The sequence below is a fragment of the Mastacembelus armatus genome, unplaced genomic scaffold (genome assembly GCF_900324485.2).
Source record: "Mastacembelus armatus unplaced genomic scaffold, fMasArm1.2, whole genome shotgun sequence".
Taxonomy (NCBI): domain Eukaryota; kingdom Metazoa; phylum Chordata; class Actinopteri; order Synbranchiformes; family Mastacembelidae; genus Mastacembelus; species Mastacembelus armatus.
In genome coordinates this window covers 45,407-60,653 of record NW_022872883.1, presented here as the reverse complement: position 1 = coordinate 60,653, position 15,247 = coordinate 45,407, and the positions used below count along the sequence as shown (strand labels likewise).

Genomic DNA, 15,247 nt, shown 5'->3' with positions numbered 1-15,247 from the left:
AGTGTGTGTTACTTAGATTTTATGTTTTTAACATGTTTCTGGTCAGTTTTCCTTTTTTGCCAAATTATTTAACATAGAGTTGAAACTGACATCTATGACCCTTCACAATAAAAGACTGGGCTTGTTTAAATCAAGAAGGTCAGCAGCAGTGAATCGGCAATAAGCAGCTGATCCACAGACAAACCAAATGTCAGTTCACACATTTCACATATAATTCAGTGCGTTCACCGTTGTCAAATGTCAGTGCATACATCACTGTGCAATATAAATAATGTAAAGATGATCAGTCATTTCGTCAACAGAGAAAAAAACCTTTTGTGTAAAACAGAATAAAGGCCAAACCCATGGATCAAATTAAATCTCATTAAAACAAATTCAAATCGGCAGATCAAAGAATGAAATTATTAGAAAAATAATAGCAGACAGAAAAAACGGAGCTCATAGTAAAACATTTGTTGTTTTGTCGTTATTCCGTATACGTGGGTCTATTTTTAAAATAAAACAATGTAACAGAAAGGAAACAAAACACCGGATGCATAGATGAACTGTTGTCATTTCAGAGGAATATTTGTTTTTAGAAAACTTAGACAGTAGCTACTTTTAAGTTGTTAAGCAACGGAATAAAACACAGAAGTCCTTTAGATATAAAACATTGGCCTACCAGTTTATTTGATTTTGAACTAAGGATTCTGAGCCTCCCGGGTCCTTTCGGCTTCTTTCGGCTCCTCTCGGCTCCGTGACTCCGTGCTCGGGATCATGTAGGCGGGTAATTAGTGCATAATTACAGGATCATTAGCGACATTTCTCGCTCCGCGGCCAAAATGTGAGAAAAAGCTTCAGATCAAAGTGAAATCTGTCGGGATGTGTTCAGGTTCACGGAGCGGCGGCGGAGGTTACAGCCCACAAAGACGCGCGAAATCCGGCGACAGCGGCGGCGCTTTGAGGCCGCGGGAGGTCCGGACTCCGTTGGTCCTCCGCGGAGGGAGAGCATCCGAGACCGAGTCCCACAGCTGGGACCCGAGATCCGGGAGAGAAGAAGCAAACCAAGCGACAATAAGACACACGAAGAAGAAAAGAGTCGAACAAAGTATCATAAACAAACAAAAAAGAGAAGCACAAGTAAACAAAACAACAACAAAAGAAGGCGAGCTACCAACAAAACTACGCGGAAATAATCAGAACACGAGAAGGGCCAGAAAGCAGAAAAATAATAAATCAGACAAACTATATATCACAATTAAAAGGCCCAGAAAAAAACAATAAAAACAACAAAAAAATCACAATTTAAAAAACAATAAAAACAACACAAAACATCACAATTAAAAACCCCAGAAAAAAACAATAACACAAAACATCACACTTAAAAACCCCAGAAAAAAACAATAACACAAAACATCACAATTAAAAACCCCAGAAAAAAACAATAACACAAAACATCACAATTAAAAACCCCAGAAAAAAAACAATAACACAAAACATCACAATTAAAAACCCCAGAAAAAAACAATAACACAAAACATCACAATTAAAAACCCCAGAAAAAAAACAATAACACAAAACATCACACTTAAAAACCCCAGAAAAAAACAATAACACAAAACATCACAATTAAAAACCCCAGAAAAAAACAATAACACAAAACATCACAATTAAAAACCCCAGAAAAAAAACAATAACACAAAACATCACAATTAAAAACCCCAGAAAAAAACAATAACACAAAACATCACAATTAAAAACCCCAGAAAAAAAACAATAACACAAAACATCACAATTATAAACCCCAGAAAAAAAACCCAAAAAAAATCACAATTAAAAACCCCAGAAAAAAAATATAAAAACAACAAAAAAAAAACCATCACAATTAAAAACCACAGAGCAAACAATAACACAAAACATCACAACCCCCCCCCTCCCAAAAAAAACAAAAAACAAAACCAAAAAAAATCACAATTAAAAACCACAGAGCAAACAATAACAACAGAAAAACAGTACAACTGAAAAATGCAAAGAAGCAGTTTATCTTTACTAAATGTAAGAATATCTCTGTTTTTTTATTGAAAAATATTTTGCTTAGTTTTTAGTTATTTTGAGCTAATGACTTGAATGAATTTTTGTTTTATTAACACCCTGAATATTTCAGAGGCAAAAATCAAATCAATTAATAGTAACATTGTTTTTATAGTCTTCAGCAGCTGAAACAAGTCACAGGGAAATCTGAAAATAATTTCACTTAATGGAGATGCAGGTTTTCACCACTAATTTTAGACATTTTTGGGATGATTGATATTTTGACAATAATAAGAAGAAGACTAGCAGTAGTAAAAGTGAGTCGCTCATCAGTGGAGGTAAAACATTTACACATTTTCAGGCTGCATCACAACTGGATTCTGGTGATTTCAGGTTTAAGTTGGAGAAAGTCACAGTTTGTTGACTGTTTATTGTGGCTGTTTTGTTTTTTAATCAAGTATCTTTCATGTGACATTGTAACATGAAGAGTTTGATTTTGGTTCAAAGCAATGTCATGTCCCAAGTTGTCTTTTCTAGGGTTAATCAATAATTTATTACATCAGTATAAGAACAAATTCTGACACTGCCTTTTTTCATCCATCATCATTTCAATTCTTTAGTTTCGACAAACATCTGGAAAAATCTGCACCAAACACTTTCTCTGCACTTACAACTGAGACAGAAGGTACAGCCACAGGAAAACATCTACATGAAACTGAAATATTTTAAATGGTTCACCAGCTTTTTAAAATTTTTAATCTGGTGGCAAGAAAGTCATTCTGCTTAACACTGTAACTGATCAATAAAGGAAATTATGTCATGAGTTACAGTTTGGGGTGCTTGATGCAGAAAGTGGCTTTTAAACATCATAAAGTGTTCCAATGAATAAATTCAGATTAAAACACAAATTTTTCCTCAGCTGGAAACTTCTTATAAATATCTGAAATTTAATAATTATCACTAATCAGCAATCATTGATAATGTCATTAACTACAACACCTTTGTAACTGATGTTTTAATTGAAACTACTGTCACAAAACCAAATCATTGCAGTTATGAAATATAAATTGAACTTTGGATCCATTAAGATTTATGAAAAATTAACAATCAATCAATACATGTCCAGTGATTCTTTGTTTTATTTGAAAATGACATAATAAGTTAAGAACATGCATCAGAGTCAAAAACCAACAAGGAACAAACACAACGAGGACAAGCTGCAGATGTAAATGGGGGCGTGGTCTTTTTTATGTTTTGTTTCACTCCCACCTCATTCATGCACATGATAATAGTCAATAATCAGTAATCAGTGATGAACAGAAGAGTTTAACTACACAGTGGGTTTTTATCAGCAGATGCATCAACAGTCAGAAAACAGACAGGAAGTGGTTTCTCCTTTTACACACAGAGTAAGAGTCACTGAGCAAAGATCCTTCAAACATCGATCAGTGATCAGTGGCGTCATCAATAACTTTTAGATTTGATGAATGGTGAATATTTTCAGGTTTCACTGATGAGGAGTTTGTGTGAGAAAATCAGAGAAAACATAAATGGTCATTTGGTTCAAAAGATGACATGTCAGAAAGTCAGTAAATAGATTGATTAGATAGTTTGAAATATCGTGATTCAGTGAACTGACCCTTTAGTTTCTGTTATAAATACAATAATCAAAAAATTATCCTGATGTCAGAAACATCCAATCAATGAAATCTGATCAGTTTTCAGAAACATGACAAATATCCAGAGATTTGATCATATTCAGATGTTGTTTGTTTATTTATCTGGAGTTCATCATGTGACTCTCAATTTGCCTGATTCACCTGAATTACGTTAAAATATTCAATTCAGTTGGAGTAACACTGATCACTGATCAATATCTGTGTCTGTGAAAAGTTGGAATTTGCCTTAAAATGGTTTATTTCCACAGTCTGGGTTTCTTTGCTTTAAAATTTATTTCTACTGAAATTTCACAGGATTTAACCTGATCTAATAAATAAATCGAATATTGATCCTGTGTTGGACTGAAACGGACGCCAGAGCTAGAAAGGATCAAACGGTGGGAAACTGATCAGAAATCTGCCAGGACACAGGCGACAACAAACAGGCAGGAAAATCTATGTTGGGGTCATTTGGGTGAACTGACCCTTTAAAGAAAAACCCTTTTTATCTGTGGAGGGTTTCTCAGTCTGAGGGTCATGACCCCCCAGGAGGTCAGCAGAGATGCAGATTAGGTCGTGGGAGAAATAAATCCTTATCATATCTGATGTGATCAATTCATTACAATCTCTGTGATCCCAGGCTGAGTTTGTTTCTTAAACTTCTGCAGCTCTGGCTGTGTATCCTTGACAACCACAGCATCAGGATGACCTTTGACATTTAATCGTCTTCAGCAGAAGAAACCTGAGCCTGAGAAAGTCCTAAACAAACCAGGAGCTGGTCTGAGGTCTGTGTTTCACCTGTTGGAGTCTTTCTCAACACTTCCTGTCTCCAACTGAAACCTGCAGCTCCTTGCTCACCTCCAGTACAAACAGGAAGTAGTCCTTCCTACAGGGAGCATGACACTGTCAACCCAAACAGCCCTGAAACAGAACTTTTACCTCCCTGACCCTCAAACTTAGAAACATAGAATTTGTCATCCTGTCATTATCTGATCTGAAGGAGGTAACTGCCGACGACTCTGTGGTCTCATTTGACTGGTGCGCAGTGTTTAGGTCCATTCAGCTGCTTTGTCCGAAGCAGGAAGACTGTGATCCACCTCTCTGCAGAAAGCAGTGGTCTTTGAGTTGTGGGTCTTTAAACTGGATCAGGGTCACAGTTTTCGACTGGGACTCCTGTGCAGACGTTCATCACGTGAACAGGTTTTAGAGGCCTGGTGGGTCTCAAACTATCCTGTGGGTAAATACTGGACCAGATATCTCTGAATTCACCAGATTTGTTTAATTTAATTTGTCCTCTGTGTGTAAAAGGAAAAAAATAGGCCACATCACTTTAATCAGCTGAGAATTAACTGTTTGTGTCCTGGTTTGGTCACAGTAGCAGTAGCTCAGAAACCAGCAGACCAGTAGCTACTGCGGATGGGTCAGTCTGGTTCAGCTTCATCACAGTCAGACGGGAAGTCCAGGACAGCTGCATGCAGAGTCAGAGTCCAAACGTGCAGCGGTTACTATGAGGTGTTGAGGAGCGGTCTGGGATACACCCCCTGATAGTAAGAGGCCTCCAGAGGCTCCATGGCCCTCCCCCCAAGGCCAGATGCTCCCCCACTGCTGTAAGAAGAGTACTGCAGCGCCTCGTAGGCCTTCAGGTCCAGTTTGTGTTGCTGCTCTGAAGACGACATTAAATTGTTGATGGAGAACGGGTGGTTGAAGGAGTAGTGGGGGTCTCCTTTGATGTGCATCTGGGGCTCATGTGACATGGAGTGGGGGGGCAATGGTAGGGAGGAAAGCAGCTGGGAGCCAGACACCTTTAGGTCTGATGAACCTGTGATGCCTCCCCGCAGGTCGAGACCAGGAGGAGAGGCTGTTTGACTGGAGGAGGGCAAGGAGGAATCCAGGAGTCCTGGAGGTTTCATGGAGTCCCCTGAAGGAGACGCTCCTCCACCCACCTGCTCCTTCCTCCCATCTGATTTCGTTGACATCTTCTTTTCACACTTGAACCTTTTCTGGCGTCGCAGGTAGCAACCATTCTCAAACATGTTCCCAGAGTCCGGGTGCAGGGTCCAGTACGAGCCTTTTCCTGGTTTGTCTGGTGAGCGTGAAACCTTGACGAAGCAGTCATTGAACGACAGTGAATGTCTAATGGAGTTCTGCCAGCGCTGCTGGTTCTGTCGGTAGTATGGGAACAGGTCCATGATCCACTGGTAGATCTCACTCAGAGTCAGCATCTTACTGGGAGCCTGCTGGATCGCCATGGTGATGAGAGAGATGTAGGAGTAGGGGGGTTTGGCATGCGGGTAGCTCCGTCTAAACGCCTTGTTGTCACGTGCTCGGTTCAGTCCACCACCACCGTATGCCATCCCAGGACTCAAGGTGGGACTCATGCTGCCATAGGGGTTCAGGCCCATTGAGGCCTGCTGGGCTGACACAGAAGACATATTGGATGGACTCAGGGCCCCGCCCATTGAGGTCATGCCACCGCCTAGACCTGACATGGCAGCTGGAGCTGAGCTGCCCATTCCCCCCACTGGAGCAGGGCTCAGTCCAGTCCCACTGTATGACATGTTGAAGGAGCCTGATGTGGTCCCACTGCTGGACATGTAACCAGACATGGAGCCCATTCCAAGACCAGAACCCATCCCACTGCCTGCCATTGGAGAGTACACCTGCGAAGAGACCAGAATCAGTTAGCAACCATTAGACCAGAAGTAGGTAGACCCGGAAAATAAAAAGTTATAGAACTACAACCAGTTTGAAGAGGGATTACACATTTACAACAGATCCCCTTTGCTAACAGAGGCTAGATCAGGTTAGAGGTTAGATCAGGGACAGAACTAGTCAGAACCAGAATACATTGCTTACTGATCTCTAGTCAGTAAATCTGATTGTTTAAACAAATTTTAATAATTGATTAATTAAAATGTTTTAAAAATGGTGTCAAATCTGTTACAAACAAACACACTTTTGTTTTAAATTTTCTTATTAACAAATTGTTCTCATATTTCTTGTCTTTAAACGTAAATTCATAGTTTTTACAGTTTCAAGCATTTATTTCATGTTAAAGTGTCAAAACATATCCAGAGAAAATCTTTGTTTTCAAGAAAATGTGAAAATTAAATTTGACCAGGACACAAATTAATTATCGATTAAATGTGTTCCCTAATTTCACCTGAAAACACAAACAAATGAATATATGGCTTTCATACCAATTCTAATGTTTTTACGCATTCAAATAATCTGTAATTTAGCAGAATCCCCTGGAAAATAGTTTAATATCCAATAAATTAATTACAACAACTAACATGACCGAGTCTTAAAGATGAATTTAGAGCTAGAGAACAGCACAGAAAATAAAACTATGATGTTCTGTTGTCTCATCAATGCAGCAAAACCTTATATATTTTATTCTACATTTAATTTTTAATTCCCACCTGGACTAAAATCTTTCTGCTGTCTGAACTGCATAAAATCACATTTTATTTCAATATCAAGCTTCTATATTATGAGTACTAGCTTAAATATATTAAATGTTGTTAAATATTATTAAATCTGATTAGGAGATAAATTGATTTCAGGGTCTCCACATGGACTGAACTTCATGAAACCATCAAATATTTTGTCATTGATTTCAGTCATTCCTATTAATTTACATTATCTGTATTATATTTAGTGTTATTCAAAATGTTCACATTTAGAAAATATTTAATAAAGCAGTTTATTTAACCTGCACCTGCTTCATGAACTGATTTTACTTGAAATTATTCTGTTTCCAGCTCATTTCTTGTGTTTTAAAAAGCAAAGTAACCTCAGCTTATTGATGATGAAAATCTTTATAATATTAAAAGTGGGAACACGGATTTAACCGCATTTGGCAAAGTAGCAATTGGTTTATATTGAAGACGAATAAAAGCTGGACTTCAAGTTTCATTACTGCCAAATAATCTCTGTTAACAGCTGATCAATAATCTCAGTGATTGATCTGCTAAATATGACTCTATTATTCCAGATCCCAGAATCAATTTCAGAACTGAAACCAGGAAGCTGTTGCGCGTCTATAGATCATCTTTTATTGATCTGATTTGTGTTGATCAGTTTGGCCTGTGTGAGGTCTCGGGCGAAATGAACCGAACTGAACCTTTAACGTTGTTAAATTTGTAATCCCATTAATACAACTTGTTTCTCTATTTCTCTGCTTTCTTTCCCTTTTGCTTTGAATATTCAGCTGATCTTAATCTCTTCCAACAAAGGAAAGATAAAACGTAACGATGATGAACATTTTTATAATAAATGTGCAGATTTGGGCGCTTAGTTTATGACATAAATTCAGCCTTCCTGACAATTTAACTTTTTATTTTTCAACCGCTGTAAAATCGCATTTTTATCGCTTTGAGGTTCGTTTCGGCTATTTCCGACCAGAACAAATCAACAGTTTTATCACTTTGCTTTTTTATTTGTCCTGAATAATTTTTAATTTACTTTCGTTATGTTTAATATTTGGGAAACCATTTTGTTTAAACCGCGTTTGACATAAACTAAACTTTTAGTCTCTAACGAACCGACGCGTTTCTATTTTTGAATGAAATTAAAATAACTTAAAATAACTTCGACATCAGCGGCGACGCTTTATTTTCTGAACTTCCTCCCGGAATTTTCCGGGACAGAAACTTTTGGGGTTTTACCATTTCTGCGGCAAAACTTTCCCTTTAATTTGAGATTTGAGGAAATTATCCGGGCCCGGTGGGCCCGGTAAGAGACCGCGGTGAAGCGGGCTGAGAGTGACCGACCTCCTCGCTGTAGTATCCGCTCCAGTCCGGAGCTTCGTGTCCTTCCATCTTCACCGTGCCCAGCATGACGGGAGCCCGCAGCCGGATCACGGATCCTGCAGGTCCCGTTCCCGGTTTCCCGGTCTCCTGGTCTTCTGTTGTCCCGGTCCTGTTCCCGGTCTGTGTGTGCGAGTCCCAGTCCAGGTGTAATTGTTCCGATCCGAGAGGGGCCAAGAGGAGCAGAGAGAGGCAGAGTGTTAGTGAGGAGGAGGAGGTTAGGCTGACCTGCGGACTGATGTGATCCTCCTCCTCCTCGTGCAGGTCCAGCCCTCCGGATCTGATCTCCTCCTCCATCCACAGTCCTCAATCCTCTGGAGACCAGACTAGTCCGTCACAAGCAGGACGATCTTTTATGTTTTATTGGAAAAAAGGGGGCACGTTAGGGGCGAAGACAGGACTTTCCCCCTTTCATCCACAGGTGTTACTAATGAAGGAGTTCCATTTAGAGCCTGAAACAAACCATCCTTTTAATGAATTAAATTTACTTTGGGTCTCAGATCCACTGGTCAAGGTCCTGGATCCATTTTAAAGGATTTTAACTGGATTTTAACTGGATATTAAACCCTTAGTAATGATGATGTGGAAGGTTTTCAGCTGCTAATTAACAAAATTTAACAGAGTAAATGCAGATTTGGGACAAATGAAGCAATATATAATAAGTATAAGTATTCTTTAGCTAGTTATTAGGTTTAGTTTGAAAACTTAATTTAAATTTTACTAAAATATTGAGTCAGTGGCCCTGTGATGGACTGGTGACCTGTCCAGGGTGGACCCCTGCCTTTCACCCAAAGAGAGCTGGGATAGGCTCCAGCAGATCCCTGGGACCCTGGTTAGGACTAAGGGGGTCTAGATGATGGATGGATGAAAGTCAGTTCTGAGTTTCCACTTCAAATCAGAAATCCTTTTTTTTTTATTTAACAGAAAACAGAAAACCACTAAGTGCATCTTGATTTAATTGTAATATTTCTGTCACACAGTTTCTCAGCTACAGCTATAGTCATAGCTAGACCTAGTGATAGTATACTAATAATTTCACTCCTTAAGAAAGAAAAGTCTCTCACTCAGTATCACAGAAGCTTTGACCTGTGGTGGTGAAAACTCAGGACACAAGAAGTAAGTTGGACGTTGAGTACAGAGTGTTTATCAAAGCAGTTTTTAATGGATTATCTGGTTTAAGGAGGTAAAATGATGAATTGAATGAATGTGTATAAATGGGATTTTGAATTTTACTTCAGTGGATTTTAAGATGTTCTGAACATTTGAAAAACATTTGAAAAACAGTTTCAAAATAATCAGTTTCAATGCAAAATATATTCAAATTCATTAAATGATCCAATCATGAAATTCTCCTTAAATGAAAGGGTTTCTGACATACTATAAAATAATTTTGTAAATTGAAGTTTTTTTTTTTACCTGATATTTCCTTCATTCTGTGATTATTCCCTGTACTCATAAATTATTTCTTGTGAATACAGAAAAGCACATTTTGGACTTTTTGCTGTGATATGGTGCAGTACACAGAGTACAACCTAAAAACTACACACTTTTACACATCAGCCTGAGTAAAAGCAAAAAATAAATGTTATTAATTTTTTTCAGAAACAAACTCTGTAACTTACACTGCCCTGATGTTCCAATAAAAACACAGTTAAACAACAGTTTCTCATAAATATCACTTACAATTAAAATGTCTACAAAGAATGAGCCCTGCCATTGGTTTGTGATCTGACTCTAGTCCAGTTTGTATAAGTGGTCCCAGATCATCTCTGCTCTTCTGACTGGTCTTCTGCTTCACTGGTTCCAGTCTGATGCTTTAAAGCTGTTAATGGCCGAGTAACAGAGCAGAACAACTGATCGCTGTTCACCATTATCACACTGGATTAACTGGATGAGCCACTGGATTAAAGGACACTTACACCCAAACCTGAGTGCCGATAAAGACCAGAAGAGAAGAGTAAATACAAAAGTGAAATAACTTCATTTACACAGCTTTTTATAGAAACTACCAACAATCTGTCCGATTCAGTTTTAGGAATTTAAAGGCATAAATTTAGCTCCATTGTAACACTTTCTAACAAGAACACCTGAACACCAGCTTCATGAAAGAGTTACTGTTTGCAGCAGAGTTTCAGACCAGAGTTCAGGACCAGTTGGATACTGGTTTTGGATTTAATCCTGAGGTCCTCTGGTTGGACCAGAAAAAAAATTGTTATGTTAAACATATTTGGGCCCAGATATGGGACTCAGAAGAAGAAACCAGAAACCAGAGTTTTGGCGCCATGTAGACCAGTAGATACCAGTTTAACCTGAAGAATCATGTTGCCAATTTTGGACCTTTTGGAGCTTGAAGAGGAGACCTTGAACACACAGAGTTAGACCAGTTAGACCAGTTAGACCTAGGCCATGACCTTTGCCACAGAATTCTGGACCATTTGCACAAAAGGGGAAGAATGTCAGTTTCAGTAATACCCCCACTGTAGAATTTAAGAACTCAAAGAACTGGACCAAGAATCTTGCTGCAGTGTTCTGGACTTTCTGGATTCGGTAGAAGTCTTGCACAGAGATAAACTAGATCAACCTGGACTATATCTGAGCCTTATGGACTCTGTAGAAAGTCTGCAATGAAATAGACCCAGTTCAGATCCAGTTTGATTAGTACCAGGCCCTGAGTACCCAGACATTTTTCCTCCAGAAGAGAAGGACACACAGACTCCAACTTGGTCTGAGGTCAACTGTGTTACAGAGGAGGACTCAGTTCATGTTTGTGTGTTTCAGGTTCAGGAGCAGCGATGCAGGAGTCTATGAAAGCCAGTTTAAAGCCTGGAAGTGATTTCACCTGACAGTGATGACATCTTTGTAGCGTGTCCAGATGGAGGATCCTGTTTGTGATTCAGGATCCTGCAGAGGAGGTTCAGGGCTTCAGTGTGACTCACAGGACTGTAAATCCTGCAGCCGTCACACTAAAAGCTCTTCAGTAATAATTATCCTGTTACTGCAGAGACTGACACACCTGTCACCTGTCCATGACCTCCTAGCACAGACTGACAGACTCCAGCAAACAGGAAGTGAGGTCACATGAATGTGAGATGAACAGGCAGGTACTGGATCTGGACCTGGACTTTCTGATGGCTCCCTGGGATGAAAAGTGTTGCTTCCTCTAGGATCTCTGGAGGGTGATACTTCACTTTGCCACTGAGCTCTGGGAGTTGGTTTGTCATGTTCTTTAGCACCCTCCTAAGAAACATGCTTTAGGGCTCACATTCTTTGGGGTCCACAGATTGAAGATGCTTCATTATGGACCCCTTAAAGGAGTTAGGTCTTAGGTTAGGTGTTATCCATTTACTGCAGGTACACCTAAAAAGTGTTTAACACAATGCAACTTGTCATATCTGCAGTGAATAACAATAGAAACCACAGTGTGTTGATATCAGGCCTGACAGCATCACTTGTTGACTCTGGTACAACATTTAACCACAAACATGCAACACCATTGTCATGAATCCTTTTATTCAAACCACGCACATATAAAATGTGTGTTCAAATAGTGAATGTGAAAAAGTTGCTGACAGTGGTTCATACTGAACCAGTGAACTGAGCCGTTTGATTCTTGATGGGTTTAAGGTGGACTGTGACTTTGAAAATCCGGTGGGTGTGTTAAAGCTGAGTTAGCGGCAGGCTCAGACCAGGAAGTGGTTAAACATCAGTGTGTGTGTGTGTTGCAGCCTGTTATTAAAGTTGTGTTGATGGCTTTGTTTCTCCCTGAACTCTTCAACTCTGCTTTATCAGTTCAACTATCTACACACGCTGAAATATTTCCCACCTTCCTCTGCTGTCAGTCACCATACTGCAGTCAACAGGTGAGTGAGTTACCCTGGAGGTCAAACATCCTCTCACCTGAACATGATGTGACCTCTGACCTCTGGTATCAGCTGAGCTCACAGCTCAGATTTCTGAAGCAGGCATGGATGAAGAGCTCAGACGCCGACAAACCCCCAGCGGGTTCTGACTGCAGCACATTCCCTCAGTATCAGCACCGCTTCCCAAAGCTGCTGTGGCGTAATGAAACACCGACAGGTGATCAGGAATTTGGTGTGCAGATGACCAGGGTTCAGGTTTACGTTTCCATTTGAAAACCAGCAAGCCAGCTAATTCCAGTTTAAGGTATCATAGCTCTGCAGTCAGCTGCTTAATCTGTGGGTCTTGGACATAATAACAAGGACTTTCTTGCTAATCCAGCTCAGGATTTGTGAGGCCCTTAATGTCTGTAGACAGGACCAGTATAAATGTGGAGACATACCCATCACTAAGGATGGAGGTGTTTCCAGTGTGACTCTCCAGTGTCAGTGTCAGGTGGATGCTGCCACCTGCTGGATGATGATGATGATTTCAGTTTCAGTTTGTCAGCAGAGCTGAAAACTGTGATTCATCCAGAGGTGTGTCAGAAAAAATCTGACATTTCAGTCAAAGTGGGATTCAGCTCTGTCATAAACTGAGTCAGTTCGAATTCAGTCCACAACATTTTACCAACCACAGGAAACAGTCTCAGGTTTAAACTTTCTCCTCTTCCTCCTGTAATGGCAGTCAAACTGATGACATCCTGGTCCTGTTAACTACCTTATATACTTCTAATTTGAAGTACTTTATATACCGCTGGGTAGCTGATGTTAACTACCATATATACTTCTAATGTGAAGTACTTTATATACCGCTGGGTAGCTGACGTTAACTACCTTATATACTTTTAATTTGAAGTACTTTATATACGGCTGGGTAGCTGACGTTAACCACATTATGTACTTCTAATGTGAAGTACTTTATATACCGCTGGGTAGCTGACATTAACTACCTTATGTACTTCTAATTTGAAGTACTTTATATACTGCTGGGTAGCTGACGTTCACTACCTTATATACGTCTAATTTGAAGTACTTTATATAGTGCTGGGTAGCTGACGTTAACTACCTTATATACTTCTAATTTGAAGTACTTTAAATACTGCTGGGTAGCTGACGTTCACTACCTTATATACGTCTAATTTGAAGTATTTTATATAGTGCTGGGTAGCTGACGTTAACTACCTTATATACTTCTAATTTAAAGTACTGTATATACTGCTGGGTAGCTGACGTTAACTACCTTATATACTTCTAATTTGAAGTACTGTATATACTGCTGGGTAGCTGACGTTAACTACCTTATATACTTCTAATTTGAAGTACTTTATATAGTGCTGGGTAGCTGATGTTAACTACCTTATATACTTCTAATTTGAAGTACTTTAAATACTGCTGGGTAGCTGACGTTCACTACCTTATATACGTCTAATTTGAAGTATTTTATATAGTGCTGGGTAGCTGACGTTAACTACCTTATATACTTCTAATTTAAAGTACTGTATATACTGCTGGGTAGCTGACGTTAACTACCTTATATACTTCTAATTTGAAGTACTGTATATACTGCTGGGTAGCTGACGTTAACTACCTTATATACTTCTAATTTGAAGTACTTTATATAGTGCTGGGTAGCTGATGTTAACTACCTTATATACTTCTAATTTGAAGTACTTTCCATACTGCTGGGTATCTTGGGAATTTCCCACCAGGGATCAATTAAAGTTTGATGATCAGTCTGTATTTTGTTGGATCCATCTGATTCTGAAAAGGAACTAAAGTTATCAGATAAATGTAGAGCAGGAAAAAGTACAAGCTTTGGCTCTGACATGTAGTGAAGTCCAAGAATGAAAGTCAGTAAACACAGGTGCAGAGTATGTACTGGTTGTACTGGATAAGTGCAGCTGTATTTCAGAGGAGCCAGTGTGAGTTTGTGCATGGGAGCAGGTGAAACACTAATTCAAAATGAGCTCTCAGACAGATTAGAATTGAATGCAGTATGATGAGTCTTTATTGTGAAGCAGAAAAAAAACTCATAATAACCCTCTGACACTTTAATCAGGTCAGAACAAATTTTGGGGGGATCTTTAATGCAATGCATGCTGGGAAGTATACACTGTTTTTTGGAATCCAAGCTCAGCTATTAGACATATAGTTAAACATTACTGGGATTATAAACCCCGTCACTCCAGAAATAACCTGATATCGACTGATTAGATTGAGCTTCGTTATCAGTTTATGGTTTGTGTCAACATCTCCATGGAGACGGACCTGCTGCTTCCTGTGGTGTCACAGCAGAAACCGTCCTCCCACTCAGAGCAGCTGGACTGTCAGTAGGTTTTACTGGAGCTGTGAGGACAAAGTGAATCTATGAACCTCAGGGCTCAGAACCCCGTGCAGGTTTATAAATCAGTGAATATGTCAGGACATTAATTCACTGAGAGGACACGTTTTCTGTTTGACCTAAAGCAGCAGCAGCATCTGGACTTCATGTCAGAAATTATCACCTTCATGAGAGAGGATTTAGCGTGGAACTGCGTCCGACACAGTGGTTCCTAATAAATTGACCACTGGATTTTTACTTTCAGAGAAACAGGTCAAATATCAGAACCAGGTGTAAAATATTTGAATTTGCTTTTTTCTTTCAGTAAAAGATGTGACAATCAGGCCCCTGTCATGTATCAATATTACAGTGTGAAAAATGAGTCTTCATTATATTGATTGTGTGGCTGGGGCTGGATCAGTTTCAGCTCAACTTACTGATGAGATGAAACTTAAATCCTCAGATTCAATCAGAGGAAAAGCTTTTGTCAAGAGGTCTGAACGAGTTCAGTGATTTGGTCCGTCACTGCAGAATATAGATTCATCG

General features: G+C 39.4%; 1 protein-coding gene across 1 annotated transcript; it reads right to left on the bottom strand.

Annotated features, from left to right (window-relative positions):
- Positions 1-5,133: 5,133 nt before the first annotated feature.
- foxa1 (forkhead box A1) lies at positions 5,134-8,512 on the bottom strand. The gene is made up of 2 exons (XM_026308417.2): positions 8,447-8,512; positions 5,134-6,328 (listed from the first exon to the last, which is right to left on the bottom strand). The coding sequence occupies exons 1-2, from the start codon at positions 8,510-8,512 to the stop codon at positions 5,174-5,176; spliced, it is 1,221 nt and encodes a 406-aa protein (XP_026164202.1). The 3' UTR covers positions 5,134-5,173.
- Positions 8,513-15,247: the final 6,735 nt, after the last annotated feature.